Source organism: Natator depressus, chromosome 1 (genome assembly GCF_965152275.1).
Source record: "Natator depressus isolate rNatDep1 chromosome 1, rNatDep2.hap1, whole genome shotgun sequence".
NCBI classification, from domain to species: domain Eukaryota; kingdom Metazoa; phylum Chordata; order Testudines; family Cheloniidae; genus Natator; species Natator depressus.
Window position 1 is genome coordinate 194,999,698 of NC_134234.1, and position 23,409 is coordinate 195,023,106.

A 23,409-nucleotide genomic window follows, 5' to 3' on the forward strand; every position below is an offset into this window, starting at 1 on the left:
GTATACACACTTTTTCGCTTTTCAGATAAACCGTCAACAATATGAAAGCCTTTTCTGGTATATTTAAAACCTCTTTACATGTGAATCCCACTCTGTGCCCTGTTATGAATCATGTTTGGTTGTAACAGTTGACTAATCTGATTATTTTGAGTGTCTCTCTCTATGATTGAGTCACCTCAGCATGTTGGACCAGGAGGTTATGTTCTCATGCAGAGAATGCAATAATACTCTGTGGCTGTTGATTGTAGGATTTGCCCTTGTAATAACATTTCAAAGTCAGATTATATTTGTCAAAACCTTCCTGTTAGTGGGGTGGTTTTAGCATTTGATTTTAGCATTAAAATGTCTCTCTCACACCCACCCATGCTGCGTTGAAGTCTTAAGATCTTCTTTTCTTGTTACACTGGTAACATGATGTTTGTTCTACCCATTGCTTAAGTCTGGAGATTTGGGAGTTGTCAGCTTTTGTTTAGCCTGTCTCAATATCTAATATTTCCTAGTTATGATGCACATGGTTCCTCCATCTCTATACCCCAACCCATGATTTATCTTAATCATTCTGCCATACAATTGTTTCCCAAATTTTTTCTGTGTGGGGAAGGATGCATTTTAAAACCTTGTAAGAGGTGTAAGGAGTCCCAGTTTTTTTTCTTTCAGCTTTGCTTGTCTACTGTCCTTCTGGGTAAGGAGGATTTAGCTGGCTGTACCTTCAATTTTCATCAATTCATCTCCTTAACTAGCTATTAGGGGTTGCTGTTGAATAATGTTGGGCATTGTCTCCATTAATCAGATGAGCACATTACTTCTGCAATATTTTAACCTGTGAATTTTCCGAACAGCAGGAGACTGGGACCAAAAGTATGTCTCTTGCAAGACAGTAGAGAGCACTGCCATGCTACTAGACTGGCTCTCCTCCCAAATAAATTGGCAAGGTTTTCAAACCTGTGTGCCTAAAATTACTCTCCTTTTTCCATATTTAGAAACCTAAATAAGTGGCCTGACTTTCAAATGTGCTGAGCACCCAGCAGCTCCCATTGTGCATATCTTCAAAGTGAAAATCCAGTACGTCTGTCATTGGAGGATGCTGTTGAGGACACACAGGGGACAGTCGTGTTGGGCATCAAAGAAGTCTGTTGAAAAGGGTGGTAGCCCCTCCCTTTCCATAACCAGTTAGCCCCCATCCTCCTTCCCTGAGGGTTTGACTCCATACCCAGGGGAAGGGTTTGTTCAAAGGCTTGTTAGGAGTAGGGCTCACTGAAGGGTCTGGGAAGGGGTTGGTGTCAATGTATGATGAGACTTGCAAGAGTGGCCTTTGAAATGCTGGCAGCTTCTTAAGGTGATCATTCTGCAAGGGTTTACAAATAACAGAGCAAAATATTGGTTTTGGACATTCCTGTTTTTCAAGGGCATATAGTGACCCTTACTGTTTGTCTTATGAGAAGGATGGAAGAGAGGCCTTAGCTGAACTTGCTTTCTAGGGAAATCTTTTGTGTACACTTGATCTAGAAATGTTTTATTTAATAATCAAGTATCTTTTTTCTATAATTTTTTTTTTACCATAGCTTGCTAATTTCTTAAAGTCAAAGTGAGAAAATACTTTTTCCCTGTAGAAGTGAACCATGAAGCAGAAAAGAGCAACCTGTCTTGTTTTTTTTTTTGTCCTTTACTGCTTTCATATGACGTATAAGAATAGCCTCAAGCTTGCTTCTGCTCTCTGGCACATGCACGCACACATACAGTTTGTTTTTAAAATTAGAAATGTCAGGGTCTCTTTTTGGTAGAGAATGCTAACAAGATCTTCTGAAAGTCTGAATTGTGAGATGCTGTTTGAGGCTGTACTGGGTCAGACCAAAGGTCCATCTAGCCCAGTATCCAGTCTTCCGACAGTGGCCAATGCCAGGTGCCTCAGAGGGAATGAACAGAACAGGTCATCATCAAGTGATCCATTCCCAGCTTCTGGCAAACAGAGGCTAGGGACACTATCCCTGCACCACTGCAGATACTCTGTGGTTTTAGGCACACTAGCTTCATCAAAGCAACCTGGAATTATACCTCCCAACTACAGTGTAGATGTACTCTAAGACGAGGCAATCCCCATTCTCTTCCCCTTTCAAGACTGAGAATATTCCCCTCCCCTCAGCTGTGTATAGGGAGAGCCGCACCTCAGGTTACAACCTTATGTGATATCGTACCTCCAGAAATCTTGCTGAAATCTTCCAACAAAAAGATCTGCACTTTCTATTATAATTATGTAGAACAAAATATTTAAAAATCTCTTTGACGGTCTTCATGCACAATAATGAAGCACAATAAGAGGCTTAAACTTTTTTAGCACTTTTTTTGTAATCTTTAAAAACAAGAACCCAAGATTCAGATATGTCCTACTCTTATTTTTGTTCTGACTTCTCACAACAAAAGCACAGTAAAATGGAAAGAGAAGAAAGGATAGAATGGAAGAGAGTCAGTGACAATCACAGGGAATCTATACATGGTACAAGGAGGAAGGTCACCAAATCTATTCTCCACCTCTTTCACTCTAGAGATTGTTCCATTTCCTGTGGCACTGGTATGTTTTACTATTATGCTAACAATTTATCCACAGTGATGTCCATTTTTAACATTTGCACCCAATTTAATTATTTTTAATTACTTTATAAATAAAAGGACAACAAATTTTCTTCAAAACCTTGGGTCAGTGGCCATTACACAAAATCTGCAATCTTTCATTTTCTCTTTCTCTGTCTGACACACATGCATGACATGCAAGTCTATGTTTTGGTTAGCAAAATATTCAGTTGATTGATGTGGTCTCCTCCCCCCGGCCCCCTTCAAAACAGTCTGTGCTTTGAGCATGGTATGGTGATCTGTTCCAGAGGTTCAATTCATCTGATCCAGCCTGGTTAACATTTTCTGTATCCATACTTTCACTATTATTATTAATTTGCATTATTACAGTAGTACTTAAAGGCACTTCTTAGGTTTGGGGCTTAGTTGTGCTAGCTACTGGAAAACGCAAAAGATAGTTTCCACTTGCAAAATGGAATAGTGATACTGACCCTCTTTTTGTAAAGTATTTTGAGATCCTCTCATGAAAACTGCTTTATATTTGCTCAATTGTTATTCATTATTATATTTTAATATCATAATACTTTGACCTTTTTAATAGAGCACCTTTCATCAAGGGAGGCTCATAAAGCAATTTATAGACAAATTAACTGAGCTTCATCCTCCAACCCACCAGTGATGTAGGTAAATATTATTATCATGCCTGTTTTAGAGATGGGAAATTTGAGAGGTAGAGAGGTGAAGTGACTTGCCTGAGATAACATAGGGAAGTAGTAGGCATGCCTTCAACCACTAGACAATGATTTCATTCTTTGTGACAACATTAAAGCTACCTTATTTTAATTAAGAAAGTTGTTTAAAAGTAATTATGCTACAGTCTGTAAATATATCCAGAAATAAATTTGCTTCCTCATCCACTACTGATCAGCTCTTTGGAATAAGAGAAAAGTGAACAGTTTGTCTTCTGAAAGCCTGACTTGTACTTGAAGTCGTTGCTCCATCTTGCTTCTTTGGGTGGAAGTCAACAGCAAAAATAAATACATCACGGAGTCCATGACCCTGCAAGTATGATATGTATAGTCTCTTTGGCAGAAGGCATATCTGTTGATCTTAATCAAAAGGTATACTGTTATGGGGAAATGTGACAAAGATGCTCAGAGGCAAGTTTGATGCAACTTTTCTATGAATAGTAATATCCTATTGCTGTTTCCTTTGCCTTTTGTTAATTGAAAATTATTTTCCTGTAGTGAAAATGGTCTCTTAGTAAAAAATGAACAAGGAAGAATAAGCACTATCCTGTTGAATAATTAAACTTTTTAATGGTGTGATCTGTGATCTAGGTTTTTTAATTCACTTAACAGAACTCTAAGTGTCTTTGTTCAGAAGAACTGGGCAACTGTCCAAAGGACAAGAAATGACTAAATCTAATTCCTACTGTTTAGTTGATTTTTGAAAGACATTGTAACAGATTACTGCCTAGTTTTGTTGTTGTTCAACTAATTTCTGTGCGTCTAGTTAGACTGCAGATGCAAACCAGAATATTTTGTTTTCTACATAATTTTAAAATAAAAACAAAATGTAAAGCTTAAATGTGTGAGGACTGGAATAGGATTTTTTCTTTTAAAGGACTCTGGCATTTTCAGTATTTTCAAATGTCTGCTAACAGAATATTGGTGATTACTGCAGAGTTATGTACTGTTGTAAAATGTGCATACCTGCAGGATCTATGTTGAAAATTAGTTACGTAGAGATCTAATGTCCATTTTGGATTGGCACTGCAGAAAAGAACACTAAAGCCAAATGTAATAAAGTGTATGTTGTTCTCATCATATAAGATTATGCTCCTTTTGGTCTTGATTCTACAAGATGCTGAACACTCCCATTGAAGTCAGTGGATGCTGAAGTCAATACGCACCTTGCAGGATAAGAGCCTTAAGGAACATCACATGCTGGGCCTGATTCTGGTTCCACTCAATTCAGCTTTTGAAGTAATTGGAGTTAAACGGCTGTAAAACAGGTGCAAAGGGCTTGATCCAAAGCCCACTTTGGATCAGGCTGTAAGTGAAATTGGATTGGGCTCACCCTATCTTGTGTAGTTTAAATCTTTTTAAAAATGCTGTTGCAATACTCTGGTGCACTTCTTAAAATTGATTTAATTGAAACTCCCATGGACCTTACTTTTGTTTCTTTTTCCATTGTTGCTGATTATCAAGATAGATTTTTGTGTTTTCTAAATAGAAACTTTTCCTTTTACAATCAGTCATTGTCTTCTGTCATAATCATTAGCTCCCCATTCATCTTTAGCACGTGCTTAAAGTCCTTTGCTGAATCAGTGTTGAAGGACAATTAATATCACAGGTTTTAGTGATAGCCGTGTTAGTCTGTATCAGCAAAAAAAAAAAAAAAAAGAGGAGTCCTTGTGGCACCTTAGAGACTAATAAATTTATTTGGGCATAAGCATTCATGGGCTAGAACCCACTTCATCAGATGTATATCACAGTTCATAATCATGGAAAAGATTGTTGTCTTTATTCTGCCCAATTCATCTTGAGCTGTGATGTTTGAAGTAGAGAGCTTCTATTTATGCACAAATCTCTTCATGATGATTAGCAAAGTGGTGAAAAGATTTGTTTTCTAAATGCATAATTTGATTAACTTTTTTTAAAAGCTGTTTTTAAAAGAGTGAATGTCAGTAGTAGCTCTTTATTTAGAGAAAGAGAGGTGTTGGGGAAGTGAATTTAAGACCTTTTGGCCTTATAAATTTAAAATGAAGTTCTGGTGTCACTGTATATAATGTTCTCCAAGAGGTTAGCATTGATTGCGTCTTACTCTTGGTATACAGACAAATTGAGGCCAGCATTGCTTATACTATTGTCATTATTTATTATTATATGCACTAATATAGCGTCTATCATTGTGGTGTGTGACCCAGTTTTGTCAAAATAGCGGCTTTGTACTATTAGCCCTGGTCTACACTAGGACTTTAGGTCGAATTTAGCAGCGTTAAATCGATGTAAACCTGCACCTGTTCACACGATGAAGCCCTTTATTTTGACTTAAAGGGCTCTTAAAATCGATTTCCTTACTCCACCCCTGACAAGTGGATTAGCGCTTAAATCGGCCTTGCCGGGTCGAATTTGGGGTACTGTGGACACAATTCGACGGTATTGGCCTCCGGGAGCTATCCCAGAGTGCTCCATTGTGACTGCTCTCGACAGCACTCTCAACTCAGATGCACGATTGTTTGCCATTGCTCTGACACAGGGAGGGGCGACTGACGACACGGCTTACAGGGTTGGCTTACAGGGAATTAAAATCAACAAAGGGGGTGGCTTTACATCAAGGAGTGTTTCAGGCAGGACTTCATGGAGGGTTCCAATAAGAAATGGTGCACCTAAGTTATTGTTCTTATTGGAACAAGGAGGTTAGTCTGGCCTCTGATTGATACATGGCTAGATTTACCTCGCTGCACCTTCTCTGTGAGTGACTGCAGTGTGACCTAGAGGAATGAGTCCCCTAGACGGGGGGCGGGGGGAGAGGGGTTTGCAAATGAGTACAAAACAAGTCTGGTCTATTTCTTGTTTTGATACACTCCATCTATCTTTTACATCTTTGGCTGGCAGCAGACGGTGCAAAAGGACTGCATGCCATCCACATCTCATAGCTGCTCGGCAGAAGATGGTACATAGGACTGCTAGCCATCCTCATCTCTTGCCTGCCCGGCAGAAGATGATGCAATAGGACTGCTAGCAATCCGTATCACCTGCCTGCTCACCATAAGATGGTTCAATAGGACTGACTGCAGGACTAAAGAGAATGACTTGATCAAGTCACTCCAAATTTAGTCCCTGTGCCCATGTCTGCCCAGGCGCTCCTGATCGACCTCACACAGGCAACCAGGAACACCTCAGACATGACGATGACGGCTACCAGTCCTATTGCACTGTCTGCTGCCACAAGGCAATGGGTTGCTGCTGCTGTGTAGCAATGCAGTACTGCGTCTGCCAGCACCCAGGAGACATACGGTGACAGCGGGCTCCATGCTTGCCGTGGTATGGCGTCTGCACAGGTAACTCAGGAAAAAAGGCGCGAAACGATTGTCTGCCCTTGCTTTCACGGAGGGAGGGAGGGAACGGGGGCCTGACGATATGTACCCAGAACCACCCGCGACAATGTTTTAGCCCCATCAGGCATTGGGATCTCAACCCAGAATTCCAATGGGCAGTGGAGACTGCGGGAACTGTGGGATAGCTACCCACAGTGCAACACTCCGGAAGTCGACTCTAGCCTCGGTACTGTGGAAGCACTCCGCCGAGTTAATGCACTTAATGCACTTAGAGCATTTTCTGTGGGGACACACACACTTGAATATATAAAACCGATTTCTAAAAAACCGACTTCTATAAATTCGACCTAATTTCGTAGTGTAGACATACCCTTTGTGTCTGTACTGTGTCTGGAGGGATGTATAAATTCAAATAGCTGGACTATAGTATTCTCATTTTTGGTAACCAACTTATTTTATCATTTCAGAAACTGTAAGGTGTCCTGTCATTCATTTTGCTTTCTCTTCTTCACTGTGCCTAACTAATATGTAGAATGATGGACCGTAATCTAGGTTCCAACCCTGCTCCCTCCTTCCCTCCTTTCTTGAATAATAAAATCATGCTGTGGAGCCATTCTTCTGGTTGGTCTTTTTAAAATGTACATGTTGCTGTTAATGTTCTTACAAGGTCTTTAAACATTAGTATTTTTAATGTAGACTAAGAGCTTGCCTTACGGAAAAAGAAAATAATTCTGTGATATAAACTTCTCAACTCAAGCCAAGATTTGAAGGAGGAAACAGATTGAGTTTTAACGGAATGACAAAGTGTTTAAAAAAATCCACACTCACAAAATTCCCAGTGATTGACATGCCCCAAAACATGTGATTTATGCATCATGAACTTAAAATTGGTACTGTACATGTGATTTTGTGTGTGTTTGATCTAAAAATAATAATTTGAGTAATAAGGCTAGGAAAAATTGGGCAATAGAAGGAAGGTAATGAAACAGTTCTTATCTGTATTTAGCAGGCATTTCAAGGATTAAAATAAAAGTCTGTCATACATGCAAAAATACAAAATGTGCACACACACACACACAGCCCAAAAGAACAAATAATTCTGCAAGCAATGGTAAAAACAACCAATTATTTACTGTTTTGTAATGTTAAAATATTTCACCAATACACCTTGCAATCAAAAGTAATGTGAGTTATGGAAAATGGAAATACATAAAGATGCATTTATAAAAGTGGAAGACTAAATATTTTACATAAAGATATTTCAATGAAAAGATATACAGTAAGTGCACACTTGATATGACTAAGCAGGCAAAACTTAACATTAGTTCCAAATAGGATTGTACAGTTCATGCACAGATCTCTCCCAAAATAAAGGGGGTGTTCTAAATTATTCTTGCTGGGACGAAAAATAGGATGGGTTGCTGGTAAGGGAGTCAGCATGGGTGGGGATCAGTTATAGACATTACTTACTGTAATTTGTGATTGCCGTGGGAGAGGAGTGGCTGTTGGTGTGATTGTGATACTGCTTGTGATTTTACTAGTAGGCTTACTGTGTATTCCATTAGTTAGTGCTGGAGTTCTGTTATCCTGAATTGGAGTACAAGGTTTTGCTGAATTAGCAAGAGCCTGAACATAAGGACTTCCTAAATGAATGTGGATTTTATTATCCTCAGTAGTTATTACACTTGAACCAGTGCTGTTAGATCTTTGAAAGTGCCATGACGATTGCCTGTCTGGGGATACTCTAAAAAGAGTATGCTTGGCACCAATTTCCAAAGGTTCTGGAGAAAGCATTTGTTCTGGAGAACTTGAAGAACCTGTCAGAGCCAACGGAGACATTGTTCTTTCTGGAGTTATTGAGCCACATGATTCAGGAGTTTGAGATCTTGCAAAAGTAGCCAATGTAATAGGTGGCACGGCTTGCTCTGGACTCATGTAACCATCAGCGATTTTTGATTTTAAAGGCATTAAGGAGGCATTTTGAATAATGGTTATTCTTTGCTTTGGTGTGCCACAGTTGGGTATAACTGCTGTACTAGTGTAAGAGTGAGGACTGTCTGTGGTAGGGCTTGTTATTTCAAGGGTAGCTGTGTTTTGTCCATGGTCTGGTGTAACCTTTATATGAAGAGGTTGACCAGGTGTGTGACTTAGAACTAAGTCTCGTGGCTGTGCACAATTTCCATTCTGTTTGTTATGAATTTTTCCATTTTGAGGATGGCTTTCTTTGGACTTCATCCATGGGATCCATAACTTTTTGTTTACTGCATTTGCAATGGATGAATTGCATTTGAAAGACACTGTTTGCTCCTCGTCATTGTTTTCATCTTCATTATCACTCTCTTCATACAATTGCCCATTTATGACTGCTCGTTCTAAAGGAACAAGGCTCTTGTAATCAGGTGGTTCATTGTCTGCTGGATCTGTCTGGACTTCTTTAGAGAAAACCTGCAAGTCAGAAATTCTCCTTCCATTAAGACTCGGTCTAAGGCTCTTACTGAAGCGTCTGTATCTCTCTAATTCTTTGGTAAGGCTATCAATTTCTCTTGCCAACTCCCTGTTTTTGTTTTCTTGCTGGGTGAATTTCTTCTGTAGGACCATATGATCACCCCGTAGATGACTTATTACGTCTTCTGTTTCCATGTACTCATGAATTTTCTCTTTCAATGCATCTACCTCTCTAGACAGGTGCCCTGACTTCGCTTCTTCTTCTTTAAGTTTTTTGAAAAGCCACTGTTCTTGGTTGGACTCTGCCTTCTCTACTAACTTATACCTAGCCAGTTCCATTTTCACAGTCTCCAGTTCTTCTGATAGAAATTTAGCTTTGTCTCGTTCATTGATGTATCTTCGCTCTAGAGACTCAAATTCATCTTCAGTTTTCATGAGATCATCCTCTATGGCCTTCATTTCTTTCAGCTTATTTTTCAACCTCTCAACTTCTTGGGCAAGTTCTTTAATCTTGTTGTTCTCTTGCTGTAAGGATGTGCTTGATTTAGTTGTCTCTTTGAGTTTATTTTTAAGAAACTCTTTTTCAATGGCTTCTAGTGACTGAAGCCTTTTCCTTAGAATATTTACCTTGTAAAAGAGATCATTTCCTTTCTCTTCCTCTGCTTTTAGTTTGTTTTTCAGTTCATCTCTTTCCTTTGTTACACTGGACATTTTTTCCTCTGCATCAGATTTTGATTTCAGTGCCTTTTTACTTTCCTCAATTAGTTTTTCTGTAACTGACATCACTTTCTTTTGCTCCACCTGAAGCTGGGAAGTTGCAGATTGTAACTTTTCTTCTGTTTGCTTTATTTTTTCACTCATTGTTTTTCTTTCATCCACAAGCATGACCGTTAATGTTTTCAGTTTAGTTAAATCTTCCTTGAGTGTGAATTCTGTTCTTTCTAACTTGATTTCAATGGCTTCAAGCTCTCCAATTCTAGCTTTTAAGCCTTCCAACTCTTGAGATAATTGCTTTGTTAACATTTTTTCTTTTTCTAGATTGCATTTCAGAGCGTAACATTCTTGTTTGCTCTTGTTGAAAGCATCTTCTAATTTCTCCAGCTCCATAATTCTTTTGTTGAGTTTGTCAACTTCTGCTTTAAAGTTCTTGTTTTGTTCTGCTTCTTTTTCTAATTTTTTATTAAGCTCTCTACACTGATCTTCCATTTTTATGAGCTCTTCATCTTTACCTTCCATTTCCAGGACACGTTTTCGTAATTCTTCTACTTCAGACATAAGGGTGGAATTTCCACATTCTCCTTTATTTATTTTTTCCCTTATGTCTTGCAGTTCTTCCTCTGCTTTTCGTAAAGACTTATTAGTCTCCTCTAATTCATCAATTTGTCGAGTGAGTGCTGTTAATTTTATCCGGAGCTGGCGATTCTGGCTGTCTTCATTGGTTAGTTTGGCCATCATTGTTTCTTGTTCTTGGGAAATCTTATTGGTTTGCGCTTGCAATTCTGCTTCCAGCCTGATGGCTTTCTGCTTCTCTTCTTCCGCTTTTGCTTCGGCAATGGTGAGTTTCTCGTGTACTTGCTCTGCAGTAGTGATTAGCTCTTGGATTTTTTGACTTTGTTGGTTCAACTGTTCTGTAAGTCTTTGCTGTTCATCCACCACCATTAAAGCAAATGATTTTAGTTTTGTCAGTTCTTCTTTCAATTTAGTTATTTTCTTGTTGTTTTCCTTCTCTTTTTTTGCCTGATAGGCTGTTTCTTGGTCAATCAGCTTTTTCAATCTGAAAAACACAAAGTATGTTTGTTTTATTTTGTAGTAGTTTTTGTAGTGGATTTTTCAAATACATGTGTTTAGAATTATGATACCATCTAGAGTAGAGGTGAACAAAATGCAATCTATGATGTAGCCCAAGGCTGCCTGACTTTGTCGTGCAGCGGAAAAGGCCACAGAGACTAGAAGTCCTCACATGAAGTGCTTCATTTTAACCAGACATGCCAGTCCATGTTGCTCATTCAGATCTGTGGGCTCTACTAACTGTTTCTTCAGTAAAGGTACAGTACAGCCTTCAGGCTTCTGCATTTGCCAGTGCAACTCCATCAGTTGGGCAAGCTTCAGACACCCCACTCTAGAACAAAATTAAATTGTCTGGTTCCTAAGGTCTAGTCTACACACACAGTTTTTATCGCTATTTAGCTGTATTGGTTATTTAGAAACTGATGTAGGTAATATCAATACTACAATCTAGTGTGGATGCCCACAATAAGGGGTTTCACTGATTTAATTATGGCAGTGTAACAATTGATATAGCTAAATTAATAGAAAAACAGAGTGTCAGCCACTTCTAAGTGAAAAGGGATCCTTGCCATCTTGTAGCAGTCTAATTCTGCTGTAAACAGGTAAATGCTTAGGTTGGAAGTTGTTTTGCACCTCAGAAATCCCAAATTCCTTGTTGTCCAAAACTCAGATCTGATGGTGTATCTGAAAGTCATAGTATGAAACCCTGCCTTTTTGCGAAGGCTTGAGGTGTTTCTTGAGATTTTCCTAAAATCAGGTTTTACCTGTAACTGTTGTAGCTCAGGTATAGGTTCATAATCTTTCCTTGTTGTATGAGATGCAGGATATTTCAGTGGTAAAAGATGTATGTTAGGACTGTGCATTTGTGTCCTGCAGGGACCTGAATAAACCCAAATATCTTAGTATTTGGATCTTTCATGGGCCTTTCTTTTTTGTCTCCGAGACACTGAGGGGGCTAAAATAAAATGCAACCTGATCTTTCCACTATTTCTGCATCAGCTCTTTACTTATTTCTGACCCACAAAGTAAGCTCCTTGAAGCATTAAAAAAGCATGTGAAAAACATAAGTAGAAACAAAAAACATAACAGAGAAACAAATACTAGAATCTCTGCACAGTGAATGTCTGTGCATGTAATGTCTATATTAAATGACATTTATTAGGAAAAAAGAGATTATGCGACAGGACTCTTTCTAAAGTTCCATGTTACAACTACCATCATCATCTCATTCAGGAAGAACTAGGTGGTACTCCATCCATGCTGATCCTTAATAAGCTGTTCAGTGACTTGAGGAACATAGTCCTGAGGGCTTAGCATGCAGTCTCAGCAACACCTACTCATCTGGCAGTAATAGAGCCTGGATTCTTACATGGTAGAAAGCTTCTGACACTATGCAGGTTGATCTGGTACGTGTCCATTTCTAATGGTGGCAATGAATAGAGGTTTCCGACATTGGCTATACAAAATCTCTCACAGCACATTCACTATACCCAAGGTATTTATTCTGTTACAGCAAATAAATCATTGCTCTTGTAGTGAAGTTCTTTATGTGCAAAATTGACAGCATGAAGAATAATAATAAAATGTGGTAAGCTTAACTTATATGGAATCATTCTTACAAACATTGTCAAATTATTTATAGAGTTTTTCAGAATATAATTGGGAAATGGACATTAAAAGGCGTTGGCAAGGGAAGAATTTTTTGAAATGAGCTTTGAGAAATGAGAGTGGGTTGATAAGGCAGACGAATACAGGAAGTCTGCTCAAGGTGGCAGGAGCAACAGAGTCAAAGACTTATTATTACATTGTTGGTTTTTAAAAAAAGTTCTACTTAATGACTCTCTCTCATTTTTATATATTACAACTTGTATTTGTGTTCCCAACAGTGTAAATCTCCTGTCTTCCCCACCCCTGAGTAGTGAAGTTCAGTTGATGATTTGGTGTTGCCATAGATACAAAACCATAACAGAAGCATAACTAGCAGTTTCACTTGGACTTGTTCAGCTTTTGTGTGTGCCTGAGGTTAGCCATCTTGTAATAATGCTGGTTGAATTTATTCCAGTTTATTAGCCTTGGTTTTACTTTATCAAATTGTTTACTTATCTTGATCATTCTTTTTTAAAGGGATACTGTCTGGACAAGGGCCAAATGAGTAATACTTAAATTAGCTGTTGAGTATATTACTGATTACCTTTTAACTAGGTGATAGCGACTTAGCCCAAAAAACAAAAATGTTTGAATTCTTGCTATGTTTTATTTCTTAAAGTTTTATTTCTAGAGGACGTGGTTGGCCACAAAACCTTAAACAGTTCTAACTTTTCCATGGTGGTTTTATAGTGATTTTATAATGCAATTTAGTTAACAGATTTTTCTTTAATTTAAATGTTTCAGTTGACTGGTGTCTGAGTGAGTAGTCACTGAAATCTTTCAACATGTGTACTGTATATGCATTCCTGTTTGTTTCTTCATTCTCTTCTATAGCATTATCTCACTAGTTACTGGGATTGCTTGTTAAAGTAAGGGTCCACCTGAGTCTTAATAACATCTTTGCTGAATCAGGGCCTGAGACTCAAGTGAGGTACACAAATTGAGCTTTGATCAAGTCTGCTCTGCATTTGTATTTAAACAAGCTAATTATATTACTGGTACCTGTCCTGGCTCATTGTCTAATCTGGATGAATTCTCTGGGGCCCAGTCTGTTTGGTCATTCTGAAGTCCTAGTCAGGCAACTGGAAGGGATGTCTGCATATATTGACGACATTATCCTTCACTTAAAAAAATTTTTTTTAAATGGAATTTTGAAAACCTACTGGGAATAAAAAGCAAGTGTTTCTGTACCTTCAAATTCATCTCTTTTTGAAGGGAAGAAGCCTTGTTTAAAATCACCTTAGCAAGATTAACATAGATTATGTAGTGTATTTCAGAAGCCATGAGGAAAAAGGGATTTTAGTGTGTTAAACATAAATATCACTACCAACCAATCCTTCCCCAGCCTGCAAAAAAACCAAACAAACCCCAACCCAACCCAAGTAAACAATACCTATCCTCACTTTGCTTCTACATTACATCCCATTCCCTTTCCCATCATCTGTCTTTGTAAAATGTATGCTTTTTGGGACGTGGATTATATCCTCCCCTGGGTTTAGAAAACACCAAATGAATACTGGACATCACAATACTCTAAATAATGTGTCTACCTTACCTTAAAATCCTATTGCGCATATATATATATATATATAGTTTGTCAAAAAATGGAAATGCATACAAACAGTGCAAAAATAAAAATACAAAACACATTGGTTTCATGTTTGTTTTCCTAAAATTTCTTTCCAAAATTAGACAAAAACAAAAAACCACCAACCACGCCAAAACACATACCTATTACATTTAGGACAGCATAGAAATTACAATAAAATTTCCAAAATATTTCACCTGTATTTGGATTTTTATCTAGGTTTCTTGAAAATACTGTTTAACTCGATAAAATCAATTACAAGATGGAATATTTTGATAATGCTCATAAATTCTTCACATCCATAATTGTGAGATAGTTGTCTGGTTTTTGGAAAGGAATTTTAGGAAGGTGACCGTGAAACTAATGTGTATGTTAAACTTTAGTTTTTGTTTCTGTATTTTAGACATATAGCATATTTGTATACAATATGAGATTTATGGGATTATATCAGTGCTGTTATGTATTTGTTGTTGAGATTGCAAAAATAAAATAAATTGCCTTAACATCATAAATATTTTCATTGTCTTTTTTGATTGGATGTGAACATTTCCCTGTAGTGTTTGCAATTCAGACATCACACTACAGTACTAACCAACCAGAAAGTGAAATTGACAAGAAAAACATGAAACTGATTAGTTAGTTTTCATTGAACAGATTGAAAATTCCTTCCTGCAAATACTTAGACCTTGATCCTGCAGTGAGCTTGGTATGGGTGGACGTTGAGGGGCTCTCTCTAGGGGACTTCCTATGTGGAGCTTATTGCAGGATCAGGACTTGACTACTTAGAGGGTGTTGTGGGACTTTTCACCGTAGCAAGCAGTACACCTGGTGGGAAGTGTGCATTTACTTTTTGTGCTTCTCTGAGTCAGTCCTGAAAAAGCATAAAAGGTGACGAACAAATTTGATTTTGTACAATGTTTTGAGGTTTAATAATGTAAGTTGTAGCTATACTATAGCTAAGTTTTTTTTGTTTTTAAAATGTGATTTTTTTTAACCTGCCAAGTCTCCTCTAAAGGACACTAATACATTTTACTGGAGAGTGATCAGGAAGGAAAGGAAACCATCAATAAATCATCAGGCTGTCCAATTAGGTTAAATATTTGAATTATTTCCATTTTGAGTTGTATTTCATAAGAATGTAGTTACATTTTAGACAAAGATAGATACATCATTTAGACAATTCCAAGTACTTGATCCCATGGGACTACAAGAGCACTTACTGAATCCAGTCCAGCAAAAACAGGTCTTGGAAGCTGTTTTTATAGACATGAATGTTAGGTAGTTAAACAGAGTCAAAGCAGTGTCTTATTACTTCTTGTCTTCAGAGCTTCTGTTATAGTTATATAAGTTATTAACCTTATTCTGTTTTGTTATCTCACTTATATATGAAATGCCAATTGCCTGTTCTTTAAAAAAAATCATATTTATCGTCCTTGAAATTCTCATTTTTTCATCATAGCTGACTTTTTCCAATGGACATATTGTAGCTTGTTGGAGTCTCTATATGTATTCAACTCTTCTCCATACCTAACTGCTCACTGGGTTAGATTGCACTAGTTATATTTAGTATCATATGACTATCTGCCTCTTACAAAACATATCTAATAGCACATTGTTTTACGGTGTCATGTGGTATGTTTTGTAAGTGGGGTTTTCCAGTATCTTCATGTATTATATTACGTTAGTATCGTTTGGAATTTTTGTGGGACAGTAGGGGAAGTGCTCTCTCTTTAAGTTTGTGTTGTGAGTAAACTAAAGAGATTGTGGCAGGGATGAGATCATAAGATCCTTGTTTCTGTAATTTTTTGTGTCTCGCTCTGTTTCTCATATTTAGTTTGTTCAAGAATGAGATTTATATTTTAAGTACCAAGAGTAAAACAGACCTACGTTAGGAGAGAGAGATAGAAAGTCCAAATTTGAACTAAAGGAAAATTAAAGGCACATCAGATACAAGATCCGAGAGCATTTTCAGACAGATGTCTTGATATGAAAGTTTAATTTAAAATGAGAACTCTTACAGTAAGGTATGTTCTCCACTGGGCAGTTAATCACATCTTTATAGCATCCTTCTAATCCTAAATTGTTTTATAAACTTAACATTCCTAGACAAGTGACTATACAGGGACCTGTGCTGCCACCTCTGGGATGAAACTCAACAGTAACAGTTTAGGACAAGAAGTGAGGCATACCTTATTCATCCATAATAGTAGAAAATAGGTCACCAGAATATATTTACCCGAGTTGGAAGTTAGTCATGGTGCCGGACATAGACACAGACACACAGAGACGTATTCAAGAGGGAAAGAAAAAGTAAGAGATTCTCTATAACAACCAATAGCGATTGGGACCTTGGTTTTAGTCTTACTGTAAAATGCAACGCTCCTTTAATATCCTCCCAAAGGCACCAGTTCAGTATTGACTGCTAAGAAAGTGTATTAGCTCTTGAGTTATCCACCACGGTTCTTTTTTATCTGAATGTACCTTGGTGATTATCTGTCCATACAACCCTAATCAGATGGAGATCTGTTGGGATCGTAAACAGAAGGCTTTGTGGTCTGGATGCACGAGTAACTTAATTCATGGAAATTTAAAATGAAATATGCACAGAGAAAATAATATACCCCACTGGGTATATCCAAGATATAATTTATTTTCTGGGCTGCCATGTATGTCTTTAAAGGGGACATGTAACTTGATTCTTTAAATTGACTAATTTCAGAAAAATTAAATATTTTGGTAGAACACCTTGTACTTTGACAGTGCCGCAGAATCATTTAAAAAAAAGGAGAGAGAGAGAGAGAGAGAGAGTAGTATGCACAGCCTCTCAACATTCCTTGAAAAACACTTGCAACAGTTTGCTCTCCTTTTGATGTTTATTAGGTCTTTTGGGCAGTCCTGAGAACAGCAGCAAAAAACATGCTAGAATCTACTGTCTCCCCACGTTATCCTTCTTGTATATGACTGCCTCCTTGATTTCAGTTCAAACTTTGCTGTTATTGCTAACTGTTCTCATGCAGGGCTTTGGGAAGTGTGTTCCCAGAAACTCTTCCCCATCAGAAGTGCACAGGAATGATATCACACTAGTGCATAAGGCAGAAGTTGAACTGACCAATAAAAAAATCTGTGAAAATGACTATACACAACAAGTACTGTCAATGTCAAAAATAAGAGGTGAATATAGCTGAACTGCTTGATAATAGTGACCATAACATAATCCCGGGGGAAGGGGAGGGGGGGAGAGAAACACCAAAGCGCAGCCCTCCACAGTAGAATTTAAGTTCAGAAAGGAACTACACAAAAATGAGGAAGCTAGTTAAACAGAAATTAAAAGGTACAGCGCCAAAAGTGAAATTCCTGCAAGCTGCATGGAAACTTTTTCTAGACACAATACTAGAGGTCAATTTTAAATGTATACCCCAAATTTAAAAATGTAGTAAGAGGACCAAAAAAGTGTCTCCGTGGCTAAACAACAAAGTAAAAGACGCAGTTACAGGCAACAAGGCGTCCTTTACAAAGTGGAGGTTAAATCCTAGTGAGGAAAATAGAAAGGAGCATAAACTATTGCAAACGAAGTGTGAAAATATAATTAGGAAGGCCAAAAAAGAATTCAAGAACAGCTAGCCAAAGAGTCATAAAGTAACAGCAAAATTTTTTTTAAGTACATCCGAAGCAGGAAGCCTGCTAAACAACCCGTGGGGTCAGTGGGCAATCAAGATGCTAAAGGCGCACTCAGGACAAATAAGGCCATTGCGGAGAAACTAAATGAATTCTTTGCATTGGTCTTCATGGCTGAGGATGTGAGGGAGATTCGCCAACCTGAGCCATTCTTTTTAGATGACAAATTTGAGGAACAGGAGTTTTTGGAACAAATTGATAAATTAAACAGTAATAAATCACCAGGACCAGATGGTATTCACCCAAGATTTCTGAAGGAACTCATGTGAAATTGCAGAACTAGTAACTGTGGTATGTAACCTATCACTTAAATCCGCTTCTGTACCAGATGACTGGAGGATCGCAAATGTAACGGCAATTTTTTTTTTTAAAAGGCTCCAGAGGCAATCCCGGCAGTTGCAGGCTGGTAAGCCTAACTGCAGTACCAGACAAACTGTTGGAAACTATAGTAAAAAACAGAATTATCAGACTAACAGATTAGCACGATTAACATGATTTTGTTGGGGAAGAGTCAACATGGTTTTCGTAAAAGGAAATTGTGCCTCACCAATCTACTAGAATTCTCTGAGGGGTCAACAAGCATGTGGACAAGGGTGATCCAGTGGATGTAGTGTACTTAGATGTTCAGAAAGCCTTTGACAAGGTCCCTCACCAAAGACTCTTAAGCAAAGTAAGCTGTTATGGGATAAGAGGGAAGGTCCTCTAATGGATTGGTAACTGGTTAAAAGATAGGAAACAAAGGGTAGGAATAAATGATCATTTTTCAGAATGGAGTGAGGTAAATAGTGGCGTCCCCCAGGGGTGTGTACTGGGGCCAGTACTGTTCAACATCTTCCTAGTGAGGTGAGCAATATTTGCTGCTGATAAACTACTCAAGATAGTTAAGTCCAAAACAGACTGCAAAGAGTTACAAAGTGATCTCACAAAACTGGGTGAGTGGGCAACAAAATGGAAAATGAAATTCAATATTGATAAATGCAAAGTACAGCACATTGGAAAACATAATCCCGGCTGTACATAAAAAACGATGGAGTCTAAATTAGCTGTTACCACTCAAGAAAGAGATCTTAAAGTCATTGTGGGTAGTTCTCTGAAAACAATGTGCAGCAGCAGTCAAAAAAGCTAACAGAATGTTGGGAACCACAGAAAAGGGATAGATGATAAGATAGAAAATATCATATTGCCTCTGTATAAATCCATGGTACGCCCACATCTTGAATACTGCATGCAGATCTGGTTGCCACATCTCAAAAAAGTATATATTGGAGTTAGAAAAGGTACAGAAAAGGGCAACAAAAATGATTAGGGGTATTGAATAGCTTCCATATGAGAAGAGATTAATAAGACTGGGACTTTTCAGCTTGGAAAAGAGACGACTAAGGGGGGATATGATAGAAGTCTATAAAATCATGACTGGTGTGGAGAAAGTAAATAAGGAAGTGTTATTTACTCCTCATAATACAAGAACCAGGGGTCACCAAATTAATAGGCAGCAGGTTTAAAACAAAAGGAAGTATTTTTTCACACAACGCGCAGTCATCCTGTGGAACTCTTTGCTAGAGGGTGTTGTGAAGACTAAGTCTATAACAGGGTTCAAAAAAGAACTAGATATGTTAATGGAGGATTGGGCCATCAATGGCAATTAGCCAGGATGGGCAGGGATGCAAAACCGTGCTCTGATGTGTCCCTAGCCTTTGTTTGCCAGAAGATGGGAATGGGTGACAGGGGATGGCTCATTTGATGATTACCTGTTCTGTTCATTCCCTCTGAAGCTCCTGGCATTGGCCACTGTTGGAAGACAGGATACTGGGCTAGGCGGACATTTGGTCTGACACTATATGACCGTTCTTATGTTCGAAATGGTTTTGGTTTACTCCAAAATATATTGGAGTTAGAAAAGGGCAGTTCATGTGCTGAAAAATATTGTTTTGTCTAATTTCTTATAGTTCTAGTAATCTCTGGTGTTACAAGTAACAGTAGGTAATATTTTTCCCATGGAAATCTGGTTTTCAAGTTATTGGTGTGTCTGTAATTTTTTGGGGGGGCTGGGGGTCTCAAAAATTTGATTGTGAGTTCTTTTGAAAAAACATAGTTACGAGTGAGCTCTGTACTGACTAGACTACAGTAATGAGCTTTACTTGGGGTTATCCTTGAAAAACTCCCACAGAGCAGAGAGAGCTTTTGGAGGACATGGCAGTATGAGCGCTGAGCTGTACTGTTCTGATGGTACATTTTGAGATACAGCTTTCTTCCCCCCCACCCCCTTTCCTGGATTTAACTGCTATTTGAATAATTTTTGTTTGATGTTAGAATTGACATCTATTGTTGTTAATATGACAATGGCATATAATTGTACATGCAAGATAAATGTTAATCTCTTTCTGTTCTGGAGACTTGTTTCCTCTTTGACTGTCAATTTGAAGTGAAACTATGAACTATTAATGTTGTGGTCACTCCAAGATGATGCTTTTATTTTCTTGACTAATGGTTTGTTGTTGTTTTTAATATTACCATAGTGCATCTTTTTTCCATCTTCCTTTCTGCAAAGCAAATTGCCTGTGAAGCCAGAAATAAAGCAAGTAACTTCAGATGCAACGCCAGAATTTGGAACTCCTTGAATTTACGTCAGTCAGGAAATTATAGTTTTGCAGATGGAAAGCTTACAGGAGGAAATGGAAAGATGCGTTCTGAGAGATGTGGTATAGTGGTCAGAAAAACAGGACTATGAGGCAAGAACTTCTGAGGTTTAATCCAGACTGTGCCTCTACCTTCCTCTTTTGCTTGAACAAGTTCAATTCTATACCTCAACTGCTGCATCTATAAAATGGGGATAATAAGGTTGACCTATCTGACAGTATATTTTCAGAATCAAATGATTAACATTGAAAAATGCTTTAAAAGGGCTAAGTGTTGCCATTTCTCAAAAGTCAAGGCAGATCCAATGAAATCCATTACTAATTTTTGTATTCAAAGATTACAGATTCATTACATTTTTAATAAATTGAATTTATGGGGGAAATCTGTGTTCTTCATCCTCCATTTTTAAAAAAAGTGTATACTGTATAATGTGTTGCTCGAAAACTCTACCCTTCTCAGCAGCCTGATTATAAATCCTTTCTAATAGTTATTGTTACAAAATACTCGAAGGTTTGAAGATAAGAAACTACTGTGTTTGCCTTGGAATTCTTGTTGTTAAATTTTCTCTATGGCTAAGTGTACATGGAGGTGGGTTTTGTTATTTCTGCAGAATATAAGTGTCAGCCAGCATGCTGCTGCTATAACACAGCAAGTGAAAACTATGTGCAAGAATTAACTGTGGTTACAGAATAAAATCTTTTTATAATTCTTCCGTAGCACCTTTCTTGAGCATCTCAAAACACTTTACCAAAATTAATACATTAATCTTCCCAACCCCTCTGTGCGGTAGGAAAGTATTCTTCCTCTTCCTTCACAGGTGAGGAAATGAAGGCAAAGAAAGATGAAGTGACTAGCCCAATATAAGACAGGAAGTCTCTGGAAGGGCTGGAAATAGAGTTAATATTTCCCAGTCTGTGACTAAGCACTGCAATAATGCAGTAAGTGCTACCTACTTAACAGGTCCCCAAATGTGAAATTTCTAAGTAAATTTTATTTATTATGCACAGAATTGTAGCAGTGCGTGTGCAATAGCATTTTCTGCCCCAGTTCTGAAGTCTCAAGGGGAAAATAAATTTGCTTTGATTTTGGATCCTAGAGCTAAGCATGCATAATTACTGCTAATTAACATACATACTACAATATTCTGCAGATAGTTAAATTTTAAGGGGTGACAATAAAAATACTATATAGGGGAGCCTGTCTACATTCTGTTTAAATGTAGTCCATAAACCAGGATTAAAACTGTGGTTTTTGACCCATCTATACTGAGTGGGTAAACGGAAGACCTGGTCTTACAGCCCTTGGTTGTGTGAGTGGTGCTGCTGACTTCAATGACTACAGGACAGAGCCCTTTATTTCAAAGCTGTTTAGCTGGAACTGTGTTTGAACACTTTTTGCAAACTTGATGAAAATGCCAGAGTAGAAGAAGACTGAATTTTGTCTTTGGTTTCTAATCAGAATTATTTTAAAAAATGAGTGAAATGACTGAATTGTGTCGGCCATATTCAGCTGGATGTAAGTCTTGTTGATGAAGCCCATCATGAAACTTTCAACTTCAGGTCCCTATCAGAAGTGCAACCCCTTTAAGTCATCCCTTAACATAGTATATTACTATACAGGTCTTCAAGAATATCTCTGACATGCATTCTTTAGGTGGTTACTACACAGGTAAATACTTGTAATTTGTTGGTTCTTCTGTTCCTTTCTATAACATGTGGATCCATGGTTGTGTATTACATGATGCGTTTGTTACTCTTTTGTCTTTATGGTACGTGATTCACCAGGAGCTATGCTGATATCTTAACCAGCACTGAGCATAGTTAAGCAAGTACCCCGATACAAAAAAAAAATCGTACTTAAATTTAGCTAATATTTTTAGGATTACTTTGAGAATGGCTGTTTTCCAACAATAACTCATCATATTACTCAGAGGAGACTGGTTGGCCATAAATGTCATTTTCCCACAGCATTTCCAGGAATTAGATGTTCTCTGAAACAATTTTAACATGTATAGAAATAAATGTCTGGACCAAATTCTCAGCCAGGGTCAGAATGGGTGGCATGACTGCATGTTTGTTGTATACTGTTGGATGTATGCACTATGACCCTATTCATCTACACCTTCAGCAGGCCTGTATGTACTATTAAGCTAAAGCAGAGAGCCTTTAGTTAATAGCAGGCTGCTGTAGTTGCCAGTGTCAGCCTCTAGATCACATGGTGATCACTTGCAGTAAGCCATTACATTATACATTCATGCTAATCTGGTTATAATTTCATTGTGTGCAATTACTTTATTTGATGTAGTTTTGTGGGGAAATCCGTTGTATTTGTGGCAGAAAAGGTGAACCTTAATTGATAAAATAAATTTTTGTTGATGCTAAAATTTCTGAAGTATTATAGTCAAACCTTTACAAACAAACAAAAGACCCTAGTAAATTTGGTTTCCATAAATGGCCTGGATTTGTTTAATAACAAAATCAGAAGTAAATGGGAACTATATTTGCAGTGGAAAAAAAAACCCTTATACATAACTTTCCTTTATGATCTAAATATGAATCTTTTCATCTACGCCTGGTAAGGTGAATCCATCCATTTCTTGCTAATGTGCCAATCTGAATTGATGGCAGTGTGCTGTACCTGAGGTTATTAATCAAGACCACTTTGAAGCTATCACTGGTGCAGACTACCACCACATAGGCCTGCTGTAGAGTGTTAATTTCTGAAAATACGTTATCAGTTCTCCAAAGATTTCTTTTTGACTCTAAGTGCAATTCAAAGTGTGATGGGATCTTTGGATATCTGGGGGACAGCTTGTCTGTCTATGATCTTCCCCAGCCTTTTGAGGTCAGCTGAATCATTCTTGCTAAACATCTTTAGATCTGAACAAGTCGAGGTTGGAAATTGCATCGTATCCTGGTTCACTAGAACCTGTGTCTGTTGACCATAAGCCTTGAACATGTCAATAAGAATATTTCCTATTCCAGGCTCTTGCCTGAGG

General features: G+C 37.8%; 2 protein-coding genes across 6 annotated transcripts in view; one reads left to right on the forward strand and one right to left on the reverse strand.

Annotated features, from left to right (window-relative positions):
• Positions 1-23,409, forward strand: part of CMSS1 (cms1 ribosomal small subunit homolog) — a 366,757-nt gene that overhangs the window by 26,068 nt on the left and 317,280 nt on the right. The window lies entirely within an intron of this gene.
• The window catches only part of FILIP1L (filamin A interacting protein 1 like), a 286,102-nt gene that overhangs the window by 8,922 nt on the left and 253,771 nt on the right, over positions 1-23,409 (reverse strand). For all 4 annotated transcript variants that reach the window (XM_074973376.1, XM_074973368.1, XM_074973396.1 and 1 more), the window contains one exon: positions 8,102-10,850. In XM_074973376.1, coding sequence (XP_074829477.1) covers positions 8,102-10,850 — 2,749 coding nt within the window. The remainder of the gene's footprint in view (positions 1-8,101; positions 10,851-23,409) is intronic.